This window comes from Sus scrofa, chromosome 4 (genome assembly GCF_054392235.1).
Source record: "Sus scrofa isolate SSC_HxYL_T2T_F1_AM1 chromosome 4, Sscrofa_HxYL_maternal_Yorkshire_Landrace_v2.0, whole genome shotgun sequence".
Classification (NCBI taxonomy): domain Eukaryota; kingdom Metazoa; phylum Chordata; class Mammalia; order Artiodactyla; family Suidae; genus Sus; species Sus scrofa.
In genome coordinates, this window is record NC_139386.1 from 100673270 (window position 1) to 100699322 (window position 26053).

The 26053-nt window shown below is 55.8% G+C and overlaps 4 protein-coding genes and 1 long non-coding RNA gene across 11 annotated transcripts; 4 read left to right on the forward strand and 1 right to left on the reverse strand.

Annotated features, from left to right (window-relative positions):
• Positions 1–343: 343 nt before the first annotated feature.
• On the reverse strand, positions 344–2572 carry LOC146404072 (uncharacterized). Its single transcript, XR_014843137.1, has 2 exons — positions 2363–2572; positions 344–1361 (listed from the first exon to the last, which is right to left on the reverse strand). It is a non-coding gene; the product is annotated as an uncharacterized LOC146404072 (long non-coding RNA).
• Positions 2573–2762: 190 nt separating this feature from the next.
• Positions 2763–5971, forward strand: S100A2 (S100 calcium binding protein A2). Its single transcript, XM_001929556.6, has 3 exons — positions 2763–2799; positions 4144–4296; positions 5718–5971. Exons 2-3 carry the CDS (start codon positions 4156–4158, stop codon positions 5868–5870), a joined length of 294 nt encoding a protein of 97 aa, XP_001929591.1. The 5' UTR covers positions 2763–2799; positions 4144–4155; the 3' UTR covers positions 5871–5971.
• A 7269-nt stretch (positions 5972–13240) lies between these two features.
• S100A3 (S100 calcium binding protein A3) lies at positions 13241–15982 on the forward strand. 2 transcript variants are annotated; one of them, XM_001927336.5, is made up of 3 exons: positions 13241–13254; positions 14897–15042; positions 15499–15982. In XM_001927336.5, exons 2-3 carry the CDS (start codon positions 14902–14904, stop codon positions 15661–15663), a joined length of 306 nt encoding a protein of 101 aa, XP_001927371.2. In that variant the 5' UTR covers positions 13241–13254; positions 14897–14901; the 3' UTR covers positions 15664–15982. The 2 variants fall into 2 exon arrangements, with proteins under 2 accessions (XP_001927371.2, XP_020946448.1); XM_021090789.2 differs by lacking the exon at positions 13241–13254 and adding an exon at positions 13850–13927.
• Positions 15983–17274: 1292 nt separating this feature from the next.
• S100A4 (S100 calcium binding protein A4) lies at positions 17275–20293 on the forward strand. 4 transcript variants are annotated; one of them, XM_005663356.4, is made up of 3 exons: positions 17275–17409; positions 18379–18534; positions 20002–20293. In XM_005663356.4, the coding sequence occupies exons 2-3, from the start codon at positions 18394–18396 to the stop codon at positions 20164–20166; spliced, it is 306 nt and encodes a 101-aa protein (XP_005663413.1). In that variant the 5' UTR covers positions 17275–17409; positions 18379–18393; the 3' UTR covers positions 20167–20293.
• Positions 20294–22450: 2157 nt separating this feature from the next.
• On the forward strand, positions 22451–26053 carry S100A5 (S100 calcium binding protein A5). Of its 3 annotated transcripts, none has more exons than XM_021090791.2 (3): positions 22451–22554; positions 23796–23947; positions 25795–26053. In XM_021090791.2, the coding sequence occupies exons 2-3, from the start codon at positions 23810–23812 to the stop codon at positions 25936–25938; spliced, it is 282 nt and encodes a 93-aa protein (XP_020946450.1). In that variant the 5' UTR covers positions 22451–22554; positions 23796–23809; the 3' UTR covers positions 25939–26053. The 3 variants fall into 3 exon arrangements, with proteins under 3 accessions (XP_020946450.1, XP_084880436.1, XP_084880437.1); XM_085024310.1 differs by lacking the exon at positions 22451–22554 and adding an exon at positions 23340–23660; XM_085024311.1 differs by lacking the exon at positions 22451–22554 and adding an exon at positions 23340–23660 and having other exon boundaries at positions 25798–26053.

Sequence of the window (26053 nt, forward strand, 5' to 3'; positions counted from 1 at the left end):
AGTCAGCTCCTTTGCTCCCTGGTTCCCCCCAGTGAGAGGCTTCCTTCAGTCACTCCTCTGGGATTTGCAGCTCTTTGAAGCTCTGTTTTCCTACTCAATGTCTCAGTTCCACTCCTGGGACTCAGGGGAGAAGTTATGATGGGGTAGCATAATCAGTGATGTGATTTGGGGAGATAGGAAGGCCCCTTGGCTCTGAGACACCACCCCTGGCCCTGCCCACCCCCCATTCGGTGCCCGTAAACTCTGGTTGACACCTGGTATGGGTAAGGCCCTTCGCTCATGCAGTCCCTGCCCTGTGAGCTCAGTGTGTGGGAGTGAGGGCGAGAGAAGACAAGCACACCGCGTGATTCAATGATTCAATGAATGCTCTGAGCACACAGGACAAAAGGACAGAGCAGGTAGCAACAGAATCTGATTGGGCTTGGGGAAAGCTCCTGAAGTCCAGGGAATTTGATCTTGGAAGCCTAGGTAGGATTTCAGCAGGAAGGGGTGTGGTGAGAGGGCAGGTTCTGAGCAGCGGGGTGAATATAAGCAGACTCTTGGCCGTACCCCACGTGCTCAGGCACAGTGAGCAGGCAGTTGGGGGATGTACAAGGGGTTGGAATGCAGGTGGGTGCCAGCATCTGCCATGGAGACGCTGCCACTGCAGTTTCGGAGCAGAGGCAGCATCTGCCAAAGTCCTCAGTTAAAATGGAAGAAATGGAGTTCCTGTCATGGTGCTGTGGTTAATGAATTCAACTAGGAATCATTAGGTTGCGGGTTCGATCCCTGGCCTCGCTCAGTGGGTTAAGGATCTGGCGTTGCTGTGAACTGTGGTATCAGTCGCAGAGGTGGCTCAGATCTGGCGTTGCTGTGGCTCTGGTGTAGGCTGGTGGCTACAGCTCCAATTCGACCCCTAGCCTGGGAACCTCCACATTTGCTGTGGGTTTGGCCCTCAAAAGACAAAAAACAAAAAACAAAAAAGAATGAAGAAGTGCTGTGAAAAGCAAGGTGTTGCGCCCCATTGGTCCCCACACTCAGTGTGAGCAATTCCAAGCTATAGGTTTTGATGGGGAGGAGCCTAGCACGAGGGGTCCAAGTGCCTTGGGGAGGAGGGACACTGGGTGGCTTTGCAGAGGTGTAGGAGAGGGAGCTGGGGGTCCCAAGGCCTGAGTTGATCTTTGCTGCTCAGGCTGTCCCCAAGTCCCATGGTGACCCCCCGCAGTAGGAGCGCAGCCCGGCGTCATGTCTGATGGTCTGTGGGTTCTCAGTCTGAGCTTCGCTGTGACATCATGACCGACACTCCTCTCCTTTGGTACATTCATATTTAAGAATCACAGGTTTCAAGGAAACAGGAATCCACAGTGAACCTATTCTGTAGCCTGTTGTGGAGATGAAAGGAGACATAAAGATTATTAGGGTAGAGCTGAAAATATGTGCAGAAGGGTCTCCGTGCGGTGCCCTCCCCTCCCAAGCTGGGTTGGGGCTTCGGCTGGCTGCCCTGGGACTGCGGCTGCCCTGGGGGAGGAGGGCGGTGCCGCTGAGTCACTGCCTGGGCATCTGGGCCTGGAACCACGAGTGAGTCACCTAGGACTAGGGGCGCTGGGGGAGGGGAAAGGGGCTGGTGGCCATCTGGAGGGGGAGGGGAGCTGGGCCCACAGGAAGGGCGGTGCCCGGACTGGATGGGGCGGCAGGCCAGCCGGGCCTGGGAAGGGGTAGCTGGAAGCCTACCCGGCCCTGAAAGCCCTTCCCCCGGGCTGGGGCTGAAAGGCTGCAGTGTTTGCCTCTCTCTGAGTATGGAAAGGGGGCCGTTGGAGTGGGTGGGGAGGCTGTGGCAGTGGCCTCACCCCAGGCCTGGTCTCCTGGCTTGGGAAGCAGTTTGGTCCCTCCTCACGTGCCTACCTCCCAGGCTGGAGGAGGCCCGAGTTTCCTCCTCTCCCTTCAACCCTCCTGGGGCTTCCCCTCACACCCAGACTGTGCTCAGCCCAGCTGACGGCGACGGGGCCATGGCCACCTCTCACCGCCTCCCTCTCTCCTTCCAGACCCCTTCCTACCCCAAGGGGGGGCCTTTCCAGGTATTTTCTAAGCACACCTGCTTTCCTTGTTGTGTCATTCAAAGGTATTCTTGTGCCAGCTATTAAAAGTAACTCTAGGAGTTCCTGGGTGGCTCTGTGGGTTAAGGATCCAGCCTTCTCACTGATGTGGCTCTGGTCATTGCTGTGGTGTAGGTTCGATCCCTGGCCTGGGGCCTCTACATGCGAGGGCAAAACAAATAAATAAATAAATACATGTAACTTTGTTTCCTTCATTCTCTGAGGTTGCCCCTGCTCTCTTCTTTCTGATGTCACCTTCTGACTCCCAGCAAACACACACGCACACACACCTGTGAAGTCCCATGTGCACCTGCAGCTCTGATACATGAATGAGCCGTGACTCTCAGGGATGCGTCACGGGAACGAGGCCTGCGTAGTCTGTCTCCAGATGCCGGGAACGAGGCTGCCTCCCCTTGGCCTGCGCCCAGGCTACCTCTTCCTCAGGACACCTCCAGCTCCCTTTCGTGGCCCTGGGTGGGGTAGGGGGAGGGAGCTGCCCTTGGCCTGGTGAGAGGCGGGAGGGGAGCTGGCTGTGTCAGGGAGGGAGGGGGCTGGGAAGGAGTGGGTGGGGGTGGCAGGATGCCAGGCTTTGGCGCAATCATGTTAGGGCAGGTTTGGTTTCCTTAAAGGGCCAAGTTGGGGGCCAGTGGGGCTGGCATATAAATCTGCACGCTGGGCACCAGGCCCTTCACTTTCCTTCCCAAGCCTGTCTCTGCCGTCAGGTCTGGTGAGTATCTCTGTCCTGCTGGGGGCTGGGTGAGGAGGACCCACGTGGGCCTCTGTCTTTGTCCCCGTGTCCTGATCTTTGTCTCCTCTGGACGGGACCTGGGGCCTCTGTGGTTCTCCGCATTTGCGGGGACCTCCTCCGATTGAGGCTGTTTCCAGGTTCCTCTGTGAGGTCTCAGTTTAGGGGTTATTCTGAGGCTCTCTCCTGGGTCTCTCAGTCTGGGGGGCCATCTAGAGGCACCTTCTTGGGGGTCTAGGCCCAGGAGTATGAAGTGTGTGTGTGGGGGGGTCGGGATGCTTTAATAAGAATCCTGTTGTTTTTGTCTGTGTTTTGCACAGTCCTGGATTGCAAGCAGGACTCAGGAACGAGAACCAGGGATCTCAAGCGCATGGGCCCTCCTGGGTCCTTGCCCTGAGGAGCTCTGGCCTGGGCTTCCTGTCTTCTCCCAACTCCCAAGGCAGGGCTGGCAGGGTGGCCTGGGGCTCTCCCTGAGCCCAGGGCCTCTGGCTGCAACCTGGGACCCGCCTAACACTCCCGGGTTGGTCTGGGCATTGTCCAGAGGCAGGGCTTTGGAAAAGCTGACATCCCCAGCCTATCCTTGGTCCCAGATTCCACCCTGAACCTAGGGTGCTGGGCTTTTCATGTCTTTAAATCCAGTCCGCCTTCCTGGTGGAGGAGGCTGAGGCGGGTGTTCGGTTGCCTCCACCCGACCCATGCCCTGTCTGCACAGAGTCAGTGCCCCTGGCTCAGGGGCCTCCAGTATGAGGGGAGACACATGCTCTATCCTACCCTTGAGAGGCCCTCGTCTGAGGGAAGAAACAGACCTTCCCCAGGGAGCTTCCAGTTAGATGGGAGAGTGACACCCTCTGGCTGAGGGAGGAACTGACTCCTCAGGGAACCTCGGACCCCTAGGCGTAGGCCTGGCTACTGTCAGAGCCCAGGGTGCCCCACTGACTGGACATGGAGCTGCCCGTCTCCCCAGTGCTGGCACAGAGCCACTGGCTGGCACAGAGCTGCACAGAGTAGATCCCAGGTGGGACTCTGGCCACATTTTGTCATGTCCTTTCCACAGACATTCAAAGGGTGGGGGGGCCCTGTCCTCAGGGGTGGGCCCCAAGTGTGATGGAGGAGACATGAGGCCCTTGCAAACACAGGGGAAGCTCTAGCATCTGCCCCCAGGGTGAGGTGGGGGTCTGGCCTCTGCCCTGGGAGCCATAGGCTGAGGGGGAGACATGGCTCTCCCTGCCCATTCAGAGAGGCTTGGCAAGGCGGTTTGGGGCCCAAGGACGGAATTGGGTCCTTCAGCCTGGACTGAGACACCTCCATCACCTGTCACCCCTGCAGCCCAGATCCAAGATGTCCAGTCCCCTGGAGCAGGCGCTGGCTGTGATGGTTGCCACCTTCCACAAGTACTCGGGCCAAGAAGGTGACAAATTTAAGCTGAGTAAGGGGGAGATGAAGGAACTTCTCCACAAGGAGCTGCCCAGCTTTGTAGGGGTGAGTGGGGCCCGCCTGGGCTGGGGAGGGTCCTGGCGGGTGCCTGGGGGGCACAGGTTGAATCTCTTCTCCCTTTCTTGGGGAGGGCCTGCTGATGCGGACCCCAGGGTGGGGTCAAGCCCTTCATGGCCTCCCTGGAGTGAGAGGGAGACCCATGTGTGGGTGCTTTATCATTGGTGTACCCTGCAACTTGCCAGACAATGGAGGTGCTGTCAGAGCCCAGAGAGGGGAAGTGACTGGCTCAAGGTCACACAGTGTGATCTTCCCTTTCCCTTTCCCTCTCCCTCTCTCTCTCTCTCTCATTTTCTATATTTACATGCCAAATTAAGAAGGTGTATAATATAAGGGACTTCCCATTTGTGACTCAGCAGTAATGAACCTGACTAGTATCCCTGAAGATGTGGGTTCAATCACTGACCTCGCTCAGTGGGTTAAGAATCCAGTGTTGTGTGAGCTGCCGTGTAGGGTAGCAGACACGGCTTGGATCCTGTGTTGCTGTGGCTGTGGTGTAGGCCGGCAGCTATAGCTCTGATTCGATCCCTAGCCTGGGAACTTCCATATGCCGCAGGTGCGGCCCTAAAAAAGAAAAAAAGAAAAAAGAAGAAAAGAAAAAGAAGGTATATAGGGATTTTGCAGAGGAATACAGTCAACTCTCAATTCTCCCCTTGTCCTCCCTTTTCCGACTTCCCTGAAGGTCAGGTCTCAGGCTTTGAATGCATGAGACATGTTCTTTCTTTAAAAAATGTTTTTGGGAGTTCCCGTCGTGGCTCAGTGGTTAACGAATCCGACTAAGAACCATGAGGTTGAGGGTTCGATCCCTGGCCTTGCTCAGTGGGTTAAGGATCCGGCATTGCCGTGAGCTGTGGTGTAGGTCGCAGACGTGGTTCGGATCCTGCGTTGCTGTGGCTCTGGTGTAGGCCAGCAGCTACAGCTCCGATTCGACCCCTAGCCTGGGAACCTCCATATGCTGCAGGAGTGGCCCAAGAAATGGCAAAAACAAACAAACAAAACAAACAAACAAACAAAACCAAAAAAAAAATGTTTTTGGTCACACTTTTCTAATTTGGCTTCTCTTTGGCTGGTATGAATGTGAGTTTGCCCTTTTTGAATTCACTCTTCCAGTGATATGGGGCGGGGGGGTGGCTTCTGAAAGCTTTAGTTTCTTCATGAGTAAAATGGGGGCAGTGCCCATTACTTGTTGGGCTTCTGTGGGGAGCAGAGCTGATCCCGTGCTTAGGGAGTGCCCGGAGTGCTCCCCACTCGCAATAGGGAGAACTGGAGAGTCCCACCAATGCACTGCTCTCTGTTCTCACTCCCGGGGCCTCCTAGGGGCTCCCAGGGTCTCCCTGCCCACTGTTGAGCTGGATGCCCAGCAGGGAGGGAGAGCAGCCTGATGATGACCCACTTTCTCTCGCTTTCAGGAGAAGGTAGATGAGGAAGGCCTGAAGAAGCTAATGGGTGATCTGGATGAGAACAGCGATCAGCAGGTGGACTTCCAGGAGTATGCCGTTTTCCTGGCCCTCATCACTATCATGTGCAATGACTTCTTCCAGGGCTCCCCACAGCGGCCCTGAGGCAGAGTGCTTGGCTCCCTGTGTGGGTCTCTTGGGCCCAGGAGGACTCTCTATCTTTTTTAGTTTTATATTCAATAAACTTTTTTTGCATGTTGACAATATATGAATGGCTCAGTGATGCCTTGTCACCTGGTTGGCTCAGTTGACATGCTGGAAACAGAGGGCCACCTAGATCCCACGCTCTTCTGGGTCCTGACTCTCATTGTGGAAGTCTTCCCCACTGGAAGTTAAAGACCTAAGCTTCTTTTTGTTTTGAGCTGTCTCTAGCCCTTTCAGTCCATGATGATATAATTCCCTTAAAAATGTTGTGGGTTTCCTGTGTATCAACTGATCATTCACTTCATTAGATAAAAACCACATTTACACATCTCTTTGGGATTGGCCCCCTCCACCTTAGAGTCAGGGAGCTGTGAGAAAATGGCCTTATGATTCTTTTTAAGGCTCTCTTGTCTGAAAGGATTGAGAGGCACACTGCTAAAATTATTAAAAGACATGTTGTTTATCTGAGATCTGAGACTTGCCTTTAAATTTTGAGGTCTCCATGAAGGGGCTCATCTTTGACTTTATTCTGAGGCCCTTTAATAAAAAGGCCTCAGGACAAGATAAAGGCAGGGGCTTGGATTTGATCTTTGCCCTGAGACCATTTCTTATTGTGAGAGCCATTTGCCACCCAGAAAGACTATCTTGGGTCATCTATAGTTCCTCTAAATTCTTCCCGAAGAGTTCCAGAGTTCCCTGGAGGCCTAGAGGTTAAGGATCTGGCATTGTAGCTGCTGTAGCTCAGGTTCAATCCATCCCTGGCCTGGGAATTTTGTATGCCATGGGGGCTGCCAAAACAAACAGACAAACGAAAACACTGAAGAGTTCCTTCTTTAGTGCATGTCTTTTCTTCTCATGTTTTTATCATAGACATGCAGAAGCAGCCAATTGGCACTTTCAATATTCTGTCCAAAAATCTCCTTAGCGCATCCCTGAGTTCCTTAAGTAAGCTTTCTGTTTTCCAAGTTACCATGGATAATAGTGTTTCCAGACATTCCACCACTGCATCATAGGGGTTGCCTTTTCTTCAGTTTCTAGTGGCCATTTCCTCACTGCCCTTCACATTATTCCTGGTAATCCCCTTGAAGTCCTGCTAGCTTTCGCCCATTGCCTTGTCCCAAAGCCAATGATACCTGCCTTAGGTTTTTGTAATAGCAGCCTCTTTCTCTTGCAGGTCTTTGATGAAGGATTCAAGGAGCCAACTCATGCTAAGTTTCTAAGCTTTTCCTACCACTTCCATCACTACACTGAGATTTCTGCCTGGTTTGCCTTCCAAGATATATCAGGGGACAGTTGGACCAAACATTTTGTCATTTCATAGCAAAGGTCCCTAACTTTTCAGCTGCACATATTGGGTCCTCATATCTTGCTGTCTTCCCTCCGCCACTTAGCCAAGTCCATGTTTTAGACTCTTTTGTTTGCAGACTCTACTTCAAAAATTCTCGGGAATTCCCGTTGTGGCTCAGTGGTTAACGAACCTGACTAGTATCCATGAGGATCTGGGTTTGATCCCTGGCCTCACTCCGTGGGTTAAAGATCCGGCATTGCCATGAGTTGTGGTGTAGGTTGCAGATGTGGCTCCACTTCAATCCTGTATTGCTGTGGCTGTGGTGTAGGCCGGCAGCTGCAGCTCCAATTTGATCCCTAGCCTGGGAACTTCCATATGCTGTGGGTGTATCCCTAAAAAGCAAAACCAACCAACCAAACAAACAAACCAAAAAACCAAAAAAAAAAAACCTCTTCCAGTTAAGAATTTATTAAGCTTTGAATTATAGATCACCTGACTAATAATAGTGGCTTTAATTGTCTTATGTAAAAAGATATCTGAAGCAGGCAGTTCAGTGTTGGTTCACGGGCCCAGAGATATCTTAGGACACCCAGTCTTTTCATTTTTTGCTCTATACTCTATTGCACATACGGTTGCCTCCTCATATGTGTTGACTCATGATCACAAGATGACTGCTGTACCTCCTTATCTCACTGTCTATATTCCAGGCTGGAAGACACAGGAAGGGTGAGGTACAAAAAACCTTTCCCTCAAGAGATTTGGCCTTTTGCCTTTTTATTATGCAAACGGCCTGTCTCCAGGGATTTCTACTTATATCTCTTTGACCTTAACTCTGTAATATGGTTAGTCCTACCTGCGACCGGAGTGTTTTCAGCGGGGGATGTTGACACTTTACAAGAAAAGAAAAGAAAAGATTTTAATAATAAGGAAAGAGGGGATGGATAGTGGACAAGCAACAGGCAATATTTTCCTGAATTGCTTTCTTGCTGGAGCCAAGGCTGGGCAGGCCCCTGGCAATGGAAAGAGAGAAGCCCACTCTCCTAATACCCTATAGGAAAGGCAGCCAGTGAATATAGGTCAGGGACTCCTGATCATGGTAATTGGCATTTTTGCAGCAGTTCCCAAAGCTCCTTTCAGACACACTGTCACTTCAGCCTCATGGTCACCCCCGGCAAAAAGCTATCCTTAGGCCCTTTTTACAGATGAGGGAACTGAGAGGAAGCAGCACCTGTCATTCAGGGAGCGCCCCTCTGGTCAGGCACTCTGCTGGGCCTCTCGGAGTATCATCCTGCTGAATCCTGATAGCATGCAGATGCGGGATGTGTTCTTAGTTTCTGCATTTCCTAAGGGAGGACACAGAGGCTGGGAAAGGTTATGTAAGGAGAGTGTGGGGACTCGACCCAGGGCCTCCCCCCTCTGGGACATGAGAGTGGCAGCCTGGGCCTTCCCCTCCTTCCTCCCAGGCCTTGGGCTTTGTGTGAGTTGAAGGGGGCCTGGGTGGGCAGAGTCTAGACACTCTTGGTCTCCCGATCCTGAATCCACAGGGAAGTGGGTCTACTTGGTGGTGATTGCGTTACCTCAGTCTGAGTGCTCAGAGTGGATCCTGGCTTCTGGGGCTCAGTTCCTGTGTAGGGTGGTTTTGGCTGGTGGAGACCGGCCTTGGCTGGCTGCCTCGGCTAGGTACGCGTTAAGGTTAATTTCATTTTGTATTTGACAAACTAACAAACATGTGACTTTCCTAGCTGGTCTCAACAATCACCCCTCATCCTGCAAACCTTGCACTCCTTGCAAACCGCCCAGCTGAGGCAGAAGCCAGGGTGGAGCAGGGACGGTCCAGAAAGCGTCACTGTGCAAAGGACCAGATTCTCACTTCCTGCTGGAATTGCAGCTGTGAGGAGTGCCTCATAGATACACATCTCACCTCCCACTGGGTCCTACTGTCACTTCAGCCTTTGCTGTTTTGGGTCCATCCCTGGCAGCTGTTGACCCGAGAAGAAAAGAGAAACCCAAGGCAAAAGTGGATTCGGAGGCTGGGCAACAACTAAAGCAGGGCTTCGCATGCTCCTATCTTTAGGTCACTTGTTCTCCCCACCAACTCAGTGCTCCCACCTGGGAAATGGGCATAATCAGGCATTGACCTGGCAGTCAAAACAGAGAGTGAGTCTGAGCCCCACAGGCTCTCCTTGATCCCGAGAAGATTCCCCCGCAGCCCCTAACTGTAGCGAAGCCCTCCGGGACTCCAGCCCCCGGTAACCAGATACTCCTTCCAACACTGGGCTCAGATGAGGAGAAAGGAGATGACCCTCAGTTTGACAGGGTTCATGGACCTCCATGGGGCTGTGAGATAGGGAGTGTGGCCACCCCCTCCCTCGGGCCCAGGTCCTTTTGGCTCAAGCACATGAGTGTCCAGGCACTCTAGGACACTTCATCTTTTTTTTTTTTTTTTTTTTTTGTATGTTTTTTGCCTTTTCTAGGGCTGTTCCCATGGCATATGGAGGTTCCCAGGCTAGGGGTCTAATCAGAGCTGTTGCTGCTGGCCTACACTAGAGCCACAGCAACGCCATATTAGAGCCACGTGTGCGACCTATGCCACAGCTCATGGCAACGCCAGATCCTTAACCCACTGAGCAAGGCCAGGGATCGAACCCACAACCTCATCGTTCCTAGTCGGATTCGTTTCTGCTGCGCCATGATGGGAACTCCGGGAGGCAAGGAATTTAAGTTGCCAAGAAGATAAAGGACATGCCAAGAAGATAAAGGACAGGAGGCAAGAGGTGGCGGAGCTTGTAGTGAGGGTCCAGCAAAGGGTTCTTTCCATCATAGTCCCCCAGCCCCAAAGTGCCTGCACGCAGACCTCCCCGTCTGTCCACTCATCCCTCTGCTGTCACTTCCAGGGGCGGGCTCCTGCCCCCCTCAGTCTGAGCCCCTCCCAGTGAGCAAACCAAGGTGAGGCATCCTGGGGAGGGGCAGCCAGGCCAGGCCAGGCCGAGGAACAGGAAAGCCCGGGGCATCAGGACCCGGCTCAGAGCCAGGCTGCCCAGCTCTTCTCTGACCACCATATAAAGCGCCCAGACCCACCCCCACCACCATTCTCCCCCTCAGCCCTGCTTTAGTGTCCTTCCTGGCATTTATGTCACAAGCCTATCAAACACGCATTACTGTCTGTCGCCTCCATTAGATGGTCATCTCTGCAGAGCTTGTGCTTTATTTTGTTCTTGGCTGTAGGAAGCTGCCTCTAAATAGTTACATAAGTAACAAAAGGCTCGGAGTTCCTGTTGTGGCGCAGTGGTTAACGAATCCGACTAGGAACCATGACGTTGTGAGTTCGATCCCTAGCCCCGCTCAGTGGGTTAAGGATACGGCATTGCCGTGAGCTGTGGTGTAGGTCGAAGATGTGGTTTGGAGCTGACGCAGCTGTGGCTCTGTCATAGGCTGGTGGCTACAGCTCCGATTTGACCCCTAGCCTGGGAACCTCTGTATGCCACGAGTGCGGCCCTAGAAAAGACAAAAAGACAAAAAAAATAATGAATGGCTCTTACCCCGCTATTAATTAGTTGTGTGACTTGGGCAAGTTACCTACCTCTCACTTAAGCTTTATGCTCTGATGGTGTGCTGGCACTATTTATCTCTGAGCTTAGTGTATGTGACCTCACTTAAGCCTCACAACCATCCTGTGAAGTGGTGACCATTTTTGTCCTCGTTCATGGACAGATGAGGAATATGAGGCCCGGAGAGGTCAGGTGATCTGCTTAAGGGAGGCGGCTGGTGGCGGAGCTGGGAGGTCACGGGTGGGAATACGTGCTTGACCTAGAACTGAATTAATTGCTGGTCCACTCGGGCTCCTGCTTCTGTCCCCTGCTCCCCATAATTCCTTGCCTATAAAACAGGGTTAATCACAGCTGTCCCTTCCCTGCCCTCCCCACTGCTCATGGCCTTCACCCAAGGGCTGAGGCCTCAGGTAGCTGATGGCATAGGCTGGGGCCCTGGGGTGAGGCCAAGGGGTCATGAGCTCTCTGGCTGCCCCATGAGCACGAGGGCTTCTTCAGAGGCCTGGGTGTTGACTCCCCTGCCCTCTCTTCTGGGCCTTGAGTTCTCTTTCTGGAAAATGGGGAGGGGTCTGACACAGGGAGGAGGGCAGACCCAGAGAAGCGCTATGAAGTGATTTCCATTTCTCTCTCTTTCTTTCCCTTCCTTCCTTCCTTCCTTCCTTCCTTCCTTCCTTCCTTCCTCTCTCTCTCTTTCTTTCTTTTGTCTTTTTAGGGCCACACCTGCGACATATGGAAGTTCCCAGGCTAGGGGCCTAATCGGAGCTATGGCTGCTGGCCTACACTACCACCAAGGCAATTCAGGATCCCAGCTGCATCATTGACCTACACCACAGCTCACGGCACCGCTGGATCCTTAACCCACTGAGCGAGGCTAGGGATGGAACTCACAATTCATGGTTCCTAGTCGGATTTGTTTCCCCACACCACCAGGGGAACTCCTCTTTTTTCTTTTTAGGGCTGTACCTGTGGCACATGGAAGTTCTTGGCTAGGGTTTGAATTGGAGCTACAGCTGCTGGCCTACACCACAGCCACAGCAGCACCAGACCCTTAACCCACTGAGTGGGGCCAGGGATCGAACCCACATCTTCATGGATACTAGTCGGGTTGGTTATCACTGAGCCGTGATGGGAACTGAACTCCTGGGATTTCCATTTCTGATACTATGGTGATCTGTGCTGGTGCCAGCTGAAAACAACAAAAAATGCTGAAGAGAATAAAAATATCTTTTGCAAAGCACTGGAGCATTTACAAGGCGGTAAGGAATGAGGAGATCAAAATCTAAGTGAAAGCAGACTCGGGCTGGGTGGGGGCTCAGGTCCTGAGGGCATCGGCCAAATGGAGTCAGAATGACCTTTGGCTTTGACAGGGTGGGGAGTGAGGAAGGGCTCACTTGAGGAGCCGAGAATAGGGGGACGTCCCCCAGACTGCTGGGCCCCAAAAGTTTACATGCTTAGGCCCAAAAGCCAAAGGAAATCTACCCCCCCATGGGGGTGCAAGGAACATGAACTTGGTGCTGAATGGAGCTGGCAGGACAGGAAGCAGGCCTTAGGAGCTCCAGCTACAGGCTGCCCTAGGCCCTGGTGTGAGCCTGTGCTTGGTGGGGGTGGGGGTGGGCACCAAGAGCACATTGCCTAGGAATTCCCGTCGTGGCACAGCAGAAAAGAATCTGACTAGGAGCTATGAGGTTGCAGGTTTGATCCCTGGCCTTGCTCAGTGGGTTAAGGATCTGGCATTGCTATGAGCTGCAGTGTAGGTCACAGATGTGGCTCAGATCTGGCATTGCTGTGGCTGTGGCGTAGGCTGGCAGCTATAGTTCCGATTGCACCCTTAGCCTGGGAAGCTCCATATGCCGAGAGTCCGGCCCTAAAAAGAAAAAAAAGAAAAAAAAAAGAGAATGCAGCCTAGACTTCCAGAAGCGCCTCTGGGGCAGCACACCTTCCTCCTGGGCCTCAGATGTCCTGCTGACAAGCCCCTTTCAAGCGAGCGGTTCTCAGCCCAAATCGTCCAAGGACCATCCATCTGGAGATTAGGCGGGGTGGGGTGTCTCATGGCCTCAGTGTTTTTAGCATCACCAGAGGAGGGGGCTTAACCAGAGTTTCACCAAGATCCCCTCTAGCACAAGGATACTCTGGGGATGAGGCTAAAGTGTGGCTCTACTTTGTCTTCTGGGGTGCATCTTCTGGGGGCTGGCTGCGGTGGACCAGTCACCCCGACCGTGCTGGAGGATGGGCGGCAGGCTGTGCCCGGTGCCCGACGCTGGGGGAGGGCAGAGGGAAAATGAAGAGGTGGTGGTGCCTGCAGCCCGGACGGGGCCTTTGATGTGTGCCCGGCTAGGTGGGTGGATGGGGCCTGTAATAGGGGTTACCAGGGAAGGAGGTGGGGGAGCCCCGGGCCATCTAGTGCTTGACCTACTTGGGCTCCCCCATAATTGCTCCCTTCCTCCCTGGGGAGGGTACAAATAGGGATGGCCCGTCTCTAGGCTCCTCCAACTGAAACCCAACAGCAGTGGTGAGTGCCAGCTGCTTGGGTCCTGCCCTGGGTTGGATGTCGGGCAGCTCAGGGACTCTCCTGGCCCCAGGTCTGGGCTTGGGGGCAGAGGGATGACCATGTCTGGAGCTGATGAGGTGATGGAAGGCAGAGGGGATGGACGCAGGGGTTCCCTGGTACAGTGAGGGGCTGCTGGGGAGCGTGGATTTAAGGGGTGGACAGAGCTGAGGTCTGGCGGAGGGGTGGGGGTGATGGGCTTAAAGCGCTGCTGTTCCCTCCGTGAGCATCCCCCTCACCCACTCCCTTCGTTCCCCCCGGTGGGTTGGGATGGGCCAGGGCCGTGGGGAAGAGAAGACGCCCTCCAGTCTCCAGGCACCGAGCTTCTGAAAAAGCATCAGCGCTGGCGCCAGGCAGGCTGGCAGGAACCCAGAATGGCAGCTTGGCCTCTCCAAGGGCTCCTCTTCCCCCGGGATCCTGGCCTTTTCCTCTTCTGGGAACCCAGACTTCGCCCCAATTCTGGGCTGTCACAAAGATTTAGACCCCAGACAACACTTAGCCCCCTGCTCCACCCCCAACCACCAGCATTCTGGCCATGTGCTCCACGGGGCCCAGCAAAGGGCGAATCATTAGGGCCGAGGGCTCTGGCCCAGGCCGCCTTGTGCTGCAGGACTCCTGTCCTCTGGGGGAACCAGGAGTGAGTCACTGCACTCACATGGCGACAACACATGTCTTCCTCAGGGCTTCCCCAGGCGGGAGGCAGCTCCCAGAAGGGCGGTAGGAGGGCCCCATGCAGTGGAGGGTGTGGGCAGTTCCAGGGAGGGGTCCCTTCTGCAGAGCCTTCCGTCTCTAGGCCCCCAGGGTCGGGGTATGGCCTCGGGAGGGGCAGGTCGCAGATTGGCACATACCTGAGCTCACTCTCTCCAGAGAGCATGTGGTTCAGGTCCCTGATGAGGCCTGTGAGGTGGGATTAACCCCATTTTACAGATAAGGCACCTGAGACCCAGACAGGCTCAGTGGCTCACCCAGGGCTACACAGCTAGTCAGAGGCAGAGAGGATTCCAGGTTTCCCTTTAGAAGCAGCTTCCCTGGGTTCAAGGCAGGAGGGCTGGTGAGGAGGGTGGTAGTGAGGTGGGGGCAGGGATTCCTCTGAGAACTGACTGTCCCTGAGAGAGCTCAGCTTTGCCAGGGGCCTGCGGAGGGGAGCACAGCAGGGGGCCAGGGTCTCCAAGGAGCTCTGGGGTCCTGAAGGAGAGGAAACTTCTAGGGCTAGGGGGACTGTGTCTTCTGGGTGATGCATAGCAGGACCGAGCCTTTGCTGGGTGTTTGATGAGAAAAAGTGATGAGAATCAGAGTCCTCAGGGACCCCCAGTGTGGGGGGGTGACTTTGGGGGTGGCCCACGCTCTCTGAAGGGTTTGCAGTGACCTTGGGCAAATGAGGCCTCTGTCCAGAAACAGAACATGGGAGGCGGGCAAGCTGGGCAATAAACGAGGAGGGTCTGGTGCAGTCAGGGAGGGCTGCTCAGAGGAGGGGGAGTGTTGGACGGGAAGCCCAGAGGGGATTAAGTCAGGTTTGGGGGCAGTCCCTGGGGCACACCAAGGGCAGAGGTGAGCCCAGGGGGCTGACTGGGCCTCTACCGTGAGTCACACCCTTGTTCTGTGACAGGGAGGATGGCCAGTCCTCTGGAGCAGGGGTTGGCTGCGGTCCTGTGCACCTTCCAGGAATATTCGGGGCGCTGCGGGGACAAGCACAAGCTCTGCCAGGCGGAGCTCAAGGAGCTGCTGCAGAAGGAGCTGCCCACCTGGACCCCGGTGAGCACCTGGGGTGGGCACCCCACGGAGGGCACTGCTTAGACTCTGCCAAGAGAGGCCTGGAGACAGCTCTGAGCATCAGCTGGCAAAGCCAGCTTCTGGGGAGGGGTCTGGGGGGGGCGGCGCCTGGCACATCAGAAACCTCAGTATCCTCATCTGTCAAGTGGGAGGACAATTGGGCAGGGCTGATGGGAGGGCTGAGTGAGAGCTCTGTGAAGAATCCTGACACACGGCAGGCACTCGGTGGCAAAGAGCAGGTGCTCAGTGAAGGGTCTGAGAAAGATGTGGGAGGGGGATGGACCCGGGCAAGTGGTCAGGACAGGTCGGCTGAGGTTGGCTCCAGAGGGCTGTGGGTTGGGGTGGCCGGGACCCCAGGGAGGGGAGGGAGGGAAGCCGGGAGTGTGCATGGCTCACTCAACCTCCCCTCAACCTGCTTCCCATCCCTGCCCTGCGCAGACGGAGCTCCGGGAGTGTGACTACAATAAGTTCATGAGTGTCCTGGACTCCGACAAGGATGGCGAGGTGGACTTCGTGGAGTACGTGCGCTCCCTCGCCTGCCTCTGCACCTACTGCCACGAGTACTTCAAGGATTGCCCCCCGGAGCCCCCCTGCTCCCAGTAACAGGGCCGGCAGGGGTCTGAGTCTGCTCTGAGACCCGCCCCATCTCTGCTCTGAGATCGTCCTGCACCTGTCAGCTCTCCCCTCCACCTCCCGCGTCCCCTCCATCCAGGGCCCCTGAGTCCAGGAGACCTGAGGGACCTTCCCCAGGACCACAGCTAGTGACCCGGAGAGCAGCCAGTTGCTGCCTCCCCTCTGTGGCCCGAGATGGCACAGGCCAGGGGTCTGCCCCGAGGCTATCAAGTCCCAGCAGAGTGTGTGCAGGAAGGAGACCTACAGCGGGAAAAGGGCCTATTTCGCTCCTAATAAAGAATTGGCATCATCGGCTTGGTTCAGTTCCTCTGAGGGGACAGCTGGGGCCTGGGGCCAGAGTCTTGCTGAGGCTTCGTTCCTCTCTGGCCTTTCCCACTGGAGCACAGGAGGCTGGGGGCAGTTTCAGACCCCGCAGAAAAGACATGGTCTCCACGTCCAGCAGGAGGGGGAGGGGTCGGCACGGGGGGGAGGGGGGCGGCGGACAATGTCCCTGGGAGGGGGGTGGTGGTGGGGTCTCTCTGGCAGGTCTTTGAAGAAGAAGCTCCCTTGGAGTGTCAGGGAGGGCAAGAGGGGAGGACAGAACCCAGTTCTCTCGACAGGATGTTGGGGGGGAGGGTGGGGCTGGAGGCGGGTTGGGGGGTGGATCTGTTCCCTGCCCAGGGCTGTGGGCGCCCAGCGGGCAGCACTAATAGGATTAGGGTGTCTGAGCTCTGCCTAGGGTGTTGCACCCTATTGGCCTGGGAGGGGTGCCCTGCATTGGCGAGGGAAGGGGAGACCTGCAGGCAGACCCCGTTCCTGAAGCCACAGCCACCTGAGGGACTTAACCCCCTACTCCTGATGCGCCCTCAGTCCCTGAGTTCACATCCTACCTTGAGAGGTTCCCTGATCCCTGCCTGCCCCCTCCTCTGCCCCCGCTCCATTTTGAGCCGTATCACCTCTAACTCCCACCACCCCACCCCCCGCCCAATGGGCACTCTTCATTCCTGACACCCATCCCCACTCTAAACTCCTCCCGTGCGTGACACCCTCTGCCTCCCTCTTGGTCCCTTCAGTCCATCCCCGCCCCCGGAAGGACCTGACTCCCCTCCCCATTCCATTGCTACCTCATCCAGATCTTTCTCCAGGGAAGTGCCTGTGGGGTGCGGTTGGGGGACCCAGCACCTCCTTTGGGTGTTGGCTTGTTCTTCCTTCCAGACACCCCCAGCTCCTGTCCTGGGCTTCACTCAGGAGGGTGGAGAGCCCTTTGGGGAGTGGAAGGGCAGTCTGAGCTGTCCCCAGCACTGAGCGTGGGGTCCCCTCCCCGTGTTGGGCAGCCACATGCCAGGGCACTTTCCCACCACCCCTAGTCCCCTTTCCTCTGTTCTGGCTTCCCCAGAGACCACCGGCACCCCAGGCCCCAGGCACTGACTGCCCCTTCCTCCAGCTCCCTAAAACTCAAGTGTCCACCCCACAGAGGCCCCTCCCTGTGCCCACTGGGGCTCTCCCATGGTCCCCCCGCCTCCCCGTGCCCGCCCTGGGCAGGAAGCTGGGTTTCCAGGCTGGGCTGGTGGAGGGGGCAGGCTGCATCTGACCACGATAGGAGGGAGGGCTGTCTCCTGCTCTCCCCCAGCCCCTGCATGGGCAGGGCCCGGCCAGGGTATAAATAGGTCAGGCTGCTGGGCTTCCCCACTCTTCCTCTCGCCCCAACCCTCTCTGCGCTTCCTCTCTCTTGGCCTGGTGAGTTGTGGTCGGCCTGATGAGTTGTGGTTGCCTGACTGGCACACGAGGGGGGTCAGGCTGAGGCTCGGTGCAGGAGAAGCAGAGGCTGGTGGGCACCAGATGTGCTAAGTGGGTCGGGATATGAGATTCTGATGGGAAGGCTCTTGGGTGGTGTGTGTATGTGTTTGTGCGTGCGTGTGTGTGCACATGCACGTGCATGCCAGAGAGACGCAAAAATTAAAAGTAAGAGCGAGGAGCAGGTGGCTGATGGGAGCTGTCGCAGCGGTACTGGGATGCTGGGGCTTGCCTGTGTGGTGGCTGTAGTAGGTTTTGGGATGCTTGTGACCGGTGGGTGTGCACATTGGCTCATGTTTGCTGCGTTGCACAAGCCAGTGTATGCACACTCGGGCATGGGAAGCACAGTGAAGGCAGTAGGCGATGGCAGGCTTTTGTTTCCCTGTGTCCTGGGAGCTTCTGCCCTGCACACAGCAGCCCAGCTCAAGGGAGGGTGGCCTCCCCATCCCTCCCCTGCATCCGCGTGCGCCTCTGCCACCTCATCCTGCCCCTCCCTATGCAGTGCCGGCCGCTGGTTTTTTCCGCTACAGGCCCCTGGGCAGATCTCCAGCAGTGTCGCCCAACCCAGCGCTGTGAGAGAGAGAATGGGCCGGGGTGGGGCTGCTGGGGGCTGAGCCTGGGAGTGAAGGGCCCGAGGGAGGAGGGGTGGAGAAAGGCTCTGGTTAAACGGGCTGCCTGCAACCCGGAACCTGCCATCCTGGCCCGCAGGTGTTCACTGCCCCAAGCACGAACTTCCCAAGTGTGCACAGCCACCCCGCCAGGAGCCGAGCCCCACCTTTCAGGGCTCCCTCTTGGGTGGAAGCAGAGTCTCTCCAAGGGCTCCCTGAGGGATGGAGGTGGGGGCATTCTGAATACATAGCTGGGGGCAGGGTTGGGGGGGGGATAAGGATGTCTCTGTGATCCTGCCCCCAGATCCTGACTGCTGCCATGGCCTACCCCCTGGAGAAGGCCCTCGATGTGATGGTGTCCACCTTCCACAAGTACTCAGGCAAGGAGGGTGACAAGTTCAAGCTCAACAAGTCTGAGCTAAAGGAGTTGCTGACCCGGGAGCTGCCCAGCTTCCTGGGGGTGAGTGATGCTGAGTGGGGCGGAGCGGGGTGGTCTTCAGGACTTCAGGAGCATCAGCAACCGGGGCCTCTCTGGCTGACATGGGCAAGTGGGGGCAGAGAGCTTGCTCTGGCTGCCTAGTGAGCACCCACTGTTCACTTCCTGGCCCCCAGCCGAAAGAGGCACAATGGACCTGGAGGGAAGCTGAAGCTCAGAGATACTAAGTCACTTCCCTAAGTAGTTCGTGTATAAAGCTGAGATCCATGAATCATGATAGTCTGACTCTTGCCATCAATCCAGCTATGAGCCATTTTTAAAAATAAACACTCTATCAAAGTTTCTTTCTTTCTTTCCCTCCCTTCCTTCCTTCCTTCCTTCTTTCTTTCTTTCCTTCTTCCCTTCTTTCTTTCTTCCCTTCTTTCTCCGACCGCACCTGCAGCATGCAGAAGTTCCCAGGCCAGGGATGGAACCTGCGCCACAGCTGTAACCAGAGCCACAGCAGTGACAAGGCTGGATCCTTAACCTGTTGAGCCATGAGGGAACTCTGCCACCTTCTTTTTAAAACTGATGTGTAGTTGATTTTCAATGCTGTGTTAGTTTCAGGTATACAGCAAAATAATTCAGTTGTACATACATGCATATTTTTTCAGATTCTTTTCCATTATAGGTTATGACAAGATATTGCATATAGTTCCCTGTGCTATAGAGTAAATCCCTGTTGCCTTTCCTGTTTCATATATAAAAGTACATATTTGTTAATGCCATACTCCTAATTTGACCCTCTCCCCTATAAACCATTTTTGAGTTTCTCTTTGGCTTGTGAATGTGAAGATACACACATACCTACAGACACACCCCAGCGTAATCACAGTTACCATCTGTATCAACCTTTGTACAATTTATGCATTGCTTTCATGACCACTGTCTAACTGGAGTCTTTTTTTTTTTTTTTTTTTTGGTCTTTTTGTCTTTTTGCCATTTCTTGGGCTGCTCCCACGGCATATGGAGGTTCCCAGGCTAGGGGTCGAATTGGAGCCATAGCCACCAGCCTACACCAGAGCCTCAGCAACGCGGGATCCAAGCCGTGTCTGAAACCTATACCACAGGTCACGGCAAAGCTGGATCCTTAACCCACTGAGCAAAGTCAGGGATCGAATCTGCACCCTCATGGTTCCTAGTCGGATTGGTTAACCACTGAGCCATGACGGGAACTCTTCTAACCAGATTCTTAAAATGACCTTGGCAGACGATGTTGTAGTCCCCTTTTCCAGGGGCTTCCAGGTACCCAGACTTCCTCATCTGAAGGGCAGATCTCCTCCACGCCCCCGCCTAGCCCTGAGGGCTGGAGGTTCAAAGCTCCCCCCGGCCCCCACAGCCTGCCTGTGCCTTCCTGAGGTCCCATCTGGAGCTAGTCTCAGCTCTGCTCCCCCTGCCCCCACCCTGCCCCTCCTGCTTCCAGTTTCTACCTGCAGCCTCTTCCCCCTGCAGAAAAGGACGGATGAAGCTGCTTTCCAGAAGCTGATGAGCAACCTGGACAGCAACAGGGACAATGAGGTGGACTTCCAGGAGTACTGCGTCTTCCTGTCCTGCATTGCCATGATGTGCAACGAGTTTTTTGAAGGCTTCCCTGATAAGCAGCCCCGGAAGAAGTGAGGGCTCCTCGGATGTGGGTGGGGGCCCTGCCAGCTGGGAGGGGGTCTTCCCTGACAGAAAGGGCACAGTGCCTCACCGTGGCTCTTCCTGACCTGATCAAGTTCAATAAAGATTCTGAAAGCTATAAGACTGATGGTCTGAGAGGGTGGGATGGGGCCTGAGGGATATGGGGGGGGGTGTGGGTGGGAGGGGTACTGGCAGGTTTGCTGCTGTTTTGTGAAGAGTGGAGAGCAGACTGGTGAAGGTGGGAGAGGGATGCGTGACCGTGCATGGGTATGTGGGACAGACTTGACTCAGGATGGGGCTGAAGGCAGGGAAAGGGACCCCAGAGGCTTGGACCGCCCCAGCTGTAGGATCTCGGCCAGGGCACTCACCCATCCCATCTCCCCAACGTTGCCTCCAGCAGGACCGCAGACTGAAGCTGGGATGGGATGGAAGGTCACATCTGTTCTTGGTTGGGGTCTGGGAAGGAGTGTGGGCACCCTGGGGATGGTGGGGGAAGGGCTGAGTCACGGGGAGGAAGTCGTGAGGCCAGAAGGGGGAGGGGGAGGAGGGCTCAGACCTGACATTGACAGCCCAGGCCCTGCCTGGCCACCCCTTCCAGCACCTTGGCTTCAAACCCCAGGGATGGATGAATCCTTCTTGTCCACATTCAGATGAGGGAGGTGATGCAGGGGGTGAGCAGGCTGTTGGCTGCAGCATGAGACGATCATCCTTCTCTGAGACCCGTCTCTGTCCCAGGGGTCCCAAGATGTGCTTCATTATCAGTTAGCATCTCTTGCTCCTTCAGAGGAAGGCAAAGGACTTCGGAAGGGGTGACTGGAGGAGAGTGGCTGGGGTGGGAGGTGACCACCAATTTGGAGATAAAATTCCAGACATAGGATCTGATAAATGAAATTGAGATCTCGCCCCCCAGTATCAGGCATGGTGTTGTTTCTCCTTAGGTGAAAGGCCAGGGGCTCCAGCGGGCCGTGGGGGAGGATTGTGGTTAGACCTCTGGACCATGCCTAGGTGTACAGGGACCTTCAAGGAAGAAGTGAGTAGGGGGCAGGTCCAGAGACCAGGAAGGTCTGGTTCCCTTGACCTTTCAAGCTTTCCCCTTCCTTCTCATCGCATTGTGTTTTTCTCTCCAGTTTCAGAGGAGTGGGGTAGGTGACTCACATGTTCCCTCAGAGGACTGCCGAGACTTGGGTAGAATTTTGATCCAGGAAAATGTTTGCCTCCTCCCCCTTCTCCCCCCCGCCCCCGCCCCCCAGGTCCGCCCATCTTCCATGGCGTGCCCTCCCCTGAGTCTCCTGCTGCATCACTCTCTACTTGGGAAACTCCAGTTGCTTAGCGACCAGTCCCCTGCTGCCTCTCTAACCTTGCCAGATGGGGGTGGGGGTGGAGTGGGGGGCAGCGGGGAACACCCAGGCAGGCGAGGGTGGGGCTGCAGCAGCAATAGGTGCTAAGCCCCCACTTCCGTTCTGTTCTGGTAGATGGCAGGACAACATCTGAGTTTCTCCTGGGATACGGGCCACTCCCCCTGACCCCCAGCCCCATTCATTACCACATCCTGAACCTGCTCCCCTAGCTCACAGCCTCTACCCCGTCACCCAGCCCCCCTATCCTTCCCCAATCTCTGCCTTGGTCCTTGATTCTTAGTTTTCCAAGAGTCTCTAAGAATTTTTTCCCATGGTAATGAGTGAGGTTTAGACAAAATTATTCATTGAAAATCCTTTAAGGAGTTCCCCTGTGATGTAGCGGGTTAAGGATACGGGGTTGCCACTGCAGCAGCTTGAGTCTCTGCTATGGCACGGGTTCGATCACTGGCCCAGGAGCTGCACATGCTGCAGGTGTGGCAGAAAAAAAAAAGAAAAGAAAAAAGAGAAAACCCTTTAAAAATCTTAGGCTCTATACTCGCTAATGGCTTTGACCATGCCCTTGGCAGGAACCGTCTTCCCTGCTGGTTCCCATCTTAACCAGAATGTGCCTGTTCTGTTCTTGGAGTGGGTGGGAGGGTCCCAGTGTGGAGAGGGGCCTAGGGTACGGGTAGATACCCTGCGTTTTTCCTCCTGGGTCTTCTCTCCAGGGCAGCCTGGCTGTTATCCCATTAGACCGTGAGCTCTGATTTTTGGTTGGGAAAATAAAGCTTTTGGGACGGAAGACATGTGTGCCACACTCAGTGCGCCCCCATCCTGTCCTTTTGGAAATAAGGAAGGTGACACTGGCAGAGGGGATTTCTTCCCAGCCTTAGTCCCAGGAGGCCGGAGCCTCCTGGTCCCTGGCCCCTTCTTATTGGCCCTTTGTCTCCCCTGGTTTCCTGGGGACTGGGGCCAGGGAATAAAGGCAGAGACCAGAGGGAAGGAGCCTGTTGCTGCTCCGGTGAGTTCTCTGACTCCTTCTTTGGTGAGTCTTTCTGATCTTCCTGCTCACTTATACGGTATGGCAAGCTGGGCGATGAGACTGGAGGGTGACAAGCAGGGTGACCCCCACCGATGAGTGGGGGCAGGTGCTCAGGAAGGAGAGGGCAGAGTATTTGGAGTCATTGTGGCTGTTGGAATTTCCTGAGAAGTGGCTCTGGGGGTGGAGGTGGGGATCAGAACCAGCCAGGATGCTGCTGCAGATGCCCACAGACCCGTGCCTTCCACTGTGGTCCTGGCCTGAGTCTCCTGGAGGGTGGGGCGAGGCTGAGGGTTTTGGGTGGTGGGAGATGAATGATGGGTCCAATTCAAGAAGTGAGAGATGGGTGTGGGGTCAAAGGTAAGAGGTAGCGGCTTCTTTCTCCTTTCCTTGCTCAAGACTCTACACAGATTTACCTGCAGCCTCCGAGTTCCTGGGGTGTTGGCTCCTTCCTCCCTAAGGGGGAAGTGGTTTTCAAGTCTGAGTCACAGGAGCTCCAACTGCCTTTTCCCTTGGTGGGTGTGGCTGTGCTCATGGACTAGAGGCCCAGACCAAGCCAACTTCTGGGTCCAGCTCTCAGATGACCCTGGAGATATCAGCCCCCACCCCCCCCGCCCCCGCCTCACTGCCTCATGGCCAGTCTGTATGTACAGTTCTCTGGGCTACGGAATGGGACCAGCTGGACAAGTCCTGTCACCTCTCCCCAGTTTCCTGTTGAGATCTTATCTTCCAGTTGCAGCCCCAGCCTCCTCCAACCCCTGGGCTCTTTGCCCTGATTCCCTCCTCCATAGTGGCATACTCCCTGATACCAGCTGATTCAGGCACCTGGGCCAAGAAGGGTGACCAGGGTGACAACTGCCTGGAAAATGAGGGCCTGAGCTGGAGGGGGCAGGGAGAAAATCCCGACCCCTCATTTGCTCTGCCATCTGCCCCCGTATCTTCCTTTGGCTGGGCCATTTTGTCACCTCTCTGCCCCGAGACCCCCTTTCCCATGTCGCCTACGCAGGAGAGTGAGCCGTCTCCCTTGGGTGCTGCCGCTCTCCCTGCTCTGGCTGTTCCAAGTTTGCCTTGGGTCTTGTTACCACCTGTCCGCATACACCAGGGTCTGCTGGGTAGATTTCAGTCTCATCACGGGTTCTAGCTGCTGGTCCTCGAGGGAGAGGCTTGGAGGTGGGCTAGCGGCGGAGGGAAGCAGGAGGTCTGGCTTCCCGGGTGGGGTGATCTTCTCCTCTCCCTTCGGCCTCCAGGACTGCACCCGGTGATGGAGACCCCGCTCGAGAAGGCTCTGACCACCATGGTCACCACTTTCCATAAATACTCAGGGAGAGAGGGCAGCAAGCTGACTCTGAGTAGGAGGGAGCTGAAGGAGCTGATCAAGAAGGAGCTGTGTCTTGGTGAGGTAGGTGGGTGACAGTCCCCTCTCCTGTATCCCTGAGTCCAAGTGCTCCCAGTGGGCACCGTGGGGGAGGGGAGAGGAGGGAGAAAACAGGAAGCACCAACACCAGGGCCTTCCGGGCATGAGGTGGGTGGGGTGGCAAGAGAGGACACGCATCTGCCCGCAGGGTATGCCAGCCTTGGGAAGGACAGGATGGCTAATGGGTACAGACAGAGACCCAACGGAGAGCGTGGACTTCTTGGGCCAACACAGCTCTAGACCTCTGTGCTGAGATGAGTCATGTTCCACTGGGGAGAAGGGCAGCATCTGGATGGTGGCCCTCAGCCCGCGTGAGGCTTTAGAGAAGCTCAAGACCTTTGAAGTTCGGTAGTGGCTCAGCGGGTTAAGGATCTGGTGTTGTCACTGCAGTGGCTTGGGTCACTGATGTGGTACAGGTTCGATCCCTGGCCCAGGAACTGCCACACGCCTTGGGCATGGCCAGCCTCCCCTATAAAACCGGCAAAGATGAAGGAAACTTCCTTGCTGAGGCTGGGCTCTCAGAGATGCAAGTGGAGCCTGTGTGAAGGATGGGGTGGGGGGACGAGGGGGTTCAGGGGTCCAGATCAGCTGTGCACAGCTCAAGGGCAGGGCTCCCACCCGACACCCCCCCACCCCAGGGCTTTGATGGTGCTGACGCAGGAACCAAAAGGATCATTCGGCTAGTTCCAACACAGGCTGGAGGGAGACAGAACTGATTCTAACCAGATGGAGATGGTGGGAGGGAGGCAACTGATGGAGGGGAAGGTCTATGAGATAGTCATCGTATTATTATTTCAGTTAAAAAAAAAAAAAATCCAAGCTCAGAGACATTATATAACTTGTCTGAGGATACCCAGTTGGCGAGAGGCTGCAATTCCAGGCCAGGCCCGTGTATCTTTAAAAACAGCCTGGGAGGCCTCTGCTGTCACATTCTGAACCCTAGTGGGCCTCCTCGGAGAGAAGCTCCACCAGGTTTTGTCCCTGTGGACGGGGGACTGAAGTAGGTGTGGGTGTCACCGGCTGCCCCTCTGGCCTTCCTGCCAAGCTCTCTGCATCCTGGAGTGAATGAGGGCTGAGGGAGGGGCCGTGGGTCCAGCAGGGTTAATTACAGGGGGACAGAGGCCCTGGGGAGGGTATGGCTAGAACAGGAACCCAGACTGGGGACAAGAATGGCGTCACAGAAAGGTTGTTTCCATCTCCGTAAGTCCCCACGTCCTGTCTCCTGTGGCAAAGCTGGAGCTGGGGGCAGTGAAGAGGAGAGGGAGGATGTTCTGTATTTTCTTCCTGTCTCCCACCTGCTGCCCCCTGGGGTAGGGGGCGCAGTCAACGTGCTCTTGGTGGAGCTGGGCGAGGAGGGCAGGGACCAGAGAGTAAGACTGGGTGCCAGGCACTGGTTCCCTACGGCTGTCCTGCAGGCTCTCCTAGCAGGGAACGGATGCGCTGGCTTCTCGGCACGAACGCACCGCTCCTGGCGGCATGTGCTGTCTGGGTCGATGCTCAAGATCCCCAAGAGGGACAGACTAAGACCTGGATCTTGCTCAGCGCCGCATAGTCACCAAGCCGCTTCTATGAGGTGTTGCATGAAATCTAGCTTATTATTTCTTTGGGCGGTAGAAAGTGTGGAGGGGAAGCGGGGCTGCCCTAGACTCCCTCTTGTAATTTCTCCAGGCTCAGGGGTCAGCTCACTGAGCGCCTGCGTGGTGCTGGGTCCTGGCCTGAGTGTGGCCTGGGGGCGGGGGGATTCTGAGGGCCCAGATGCTGACTCCGCTGGGGCTCAGCCTGAGGCTGGGAGGGGGCAGGGCTGACCTATGTCTCTACCTGGGCCCTGGAAGAAGATGAAGGAGAGCAGTGTGGACGACCTGATGAAGAGTTTGGATAAGAACAGCGACCAGGAGATCGACTTCAAGGAGTACTCGGTGTTCCTGACCACGCTCTGCATGGCCTACAACGACTTCTTCCTGGAGGACAACCAGTGACGGGGCCCAGGCCCTGGCCTCTGCAGCTCCTATCACACACCCTCCCAGAAGGATGCTGCTTTAGCCTTCCATTCCCGCAGAGGAAATAAAGATTTTCCTTTCCAGGGGTCCGTGA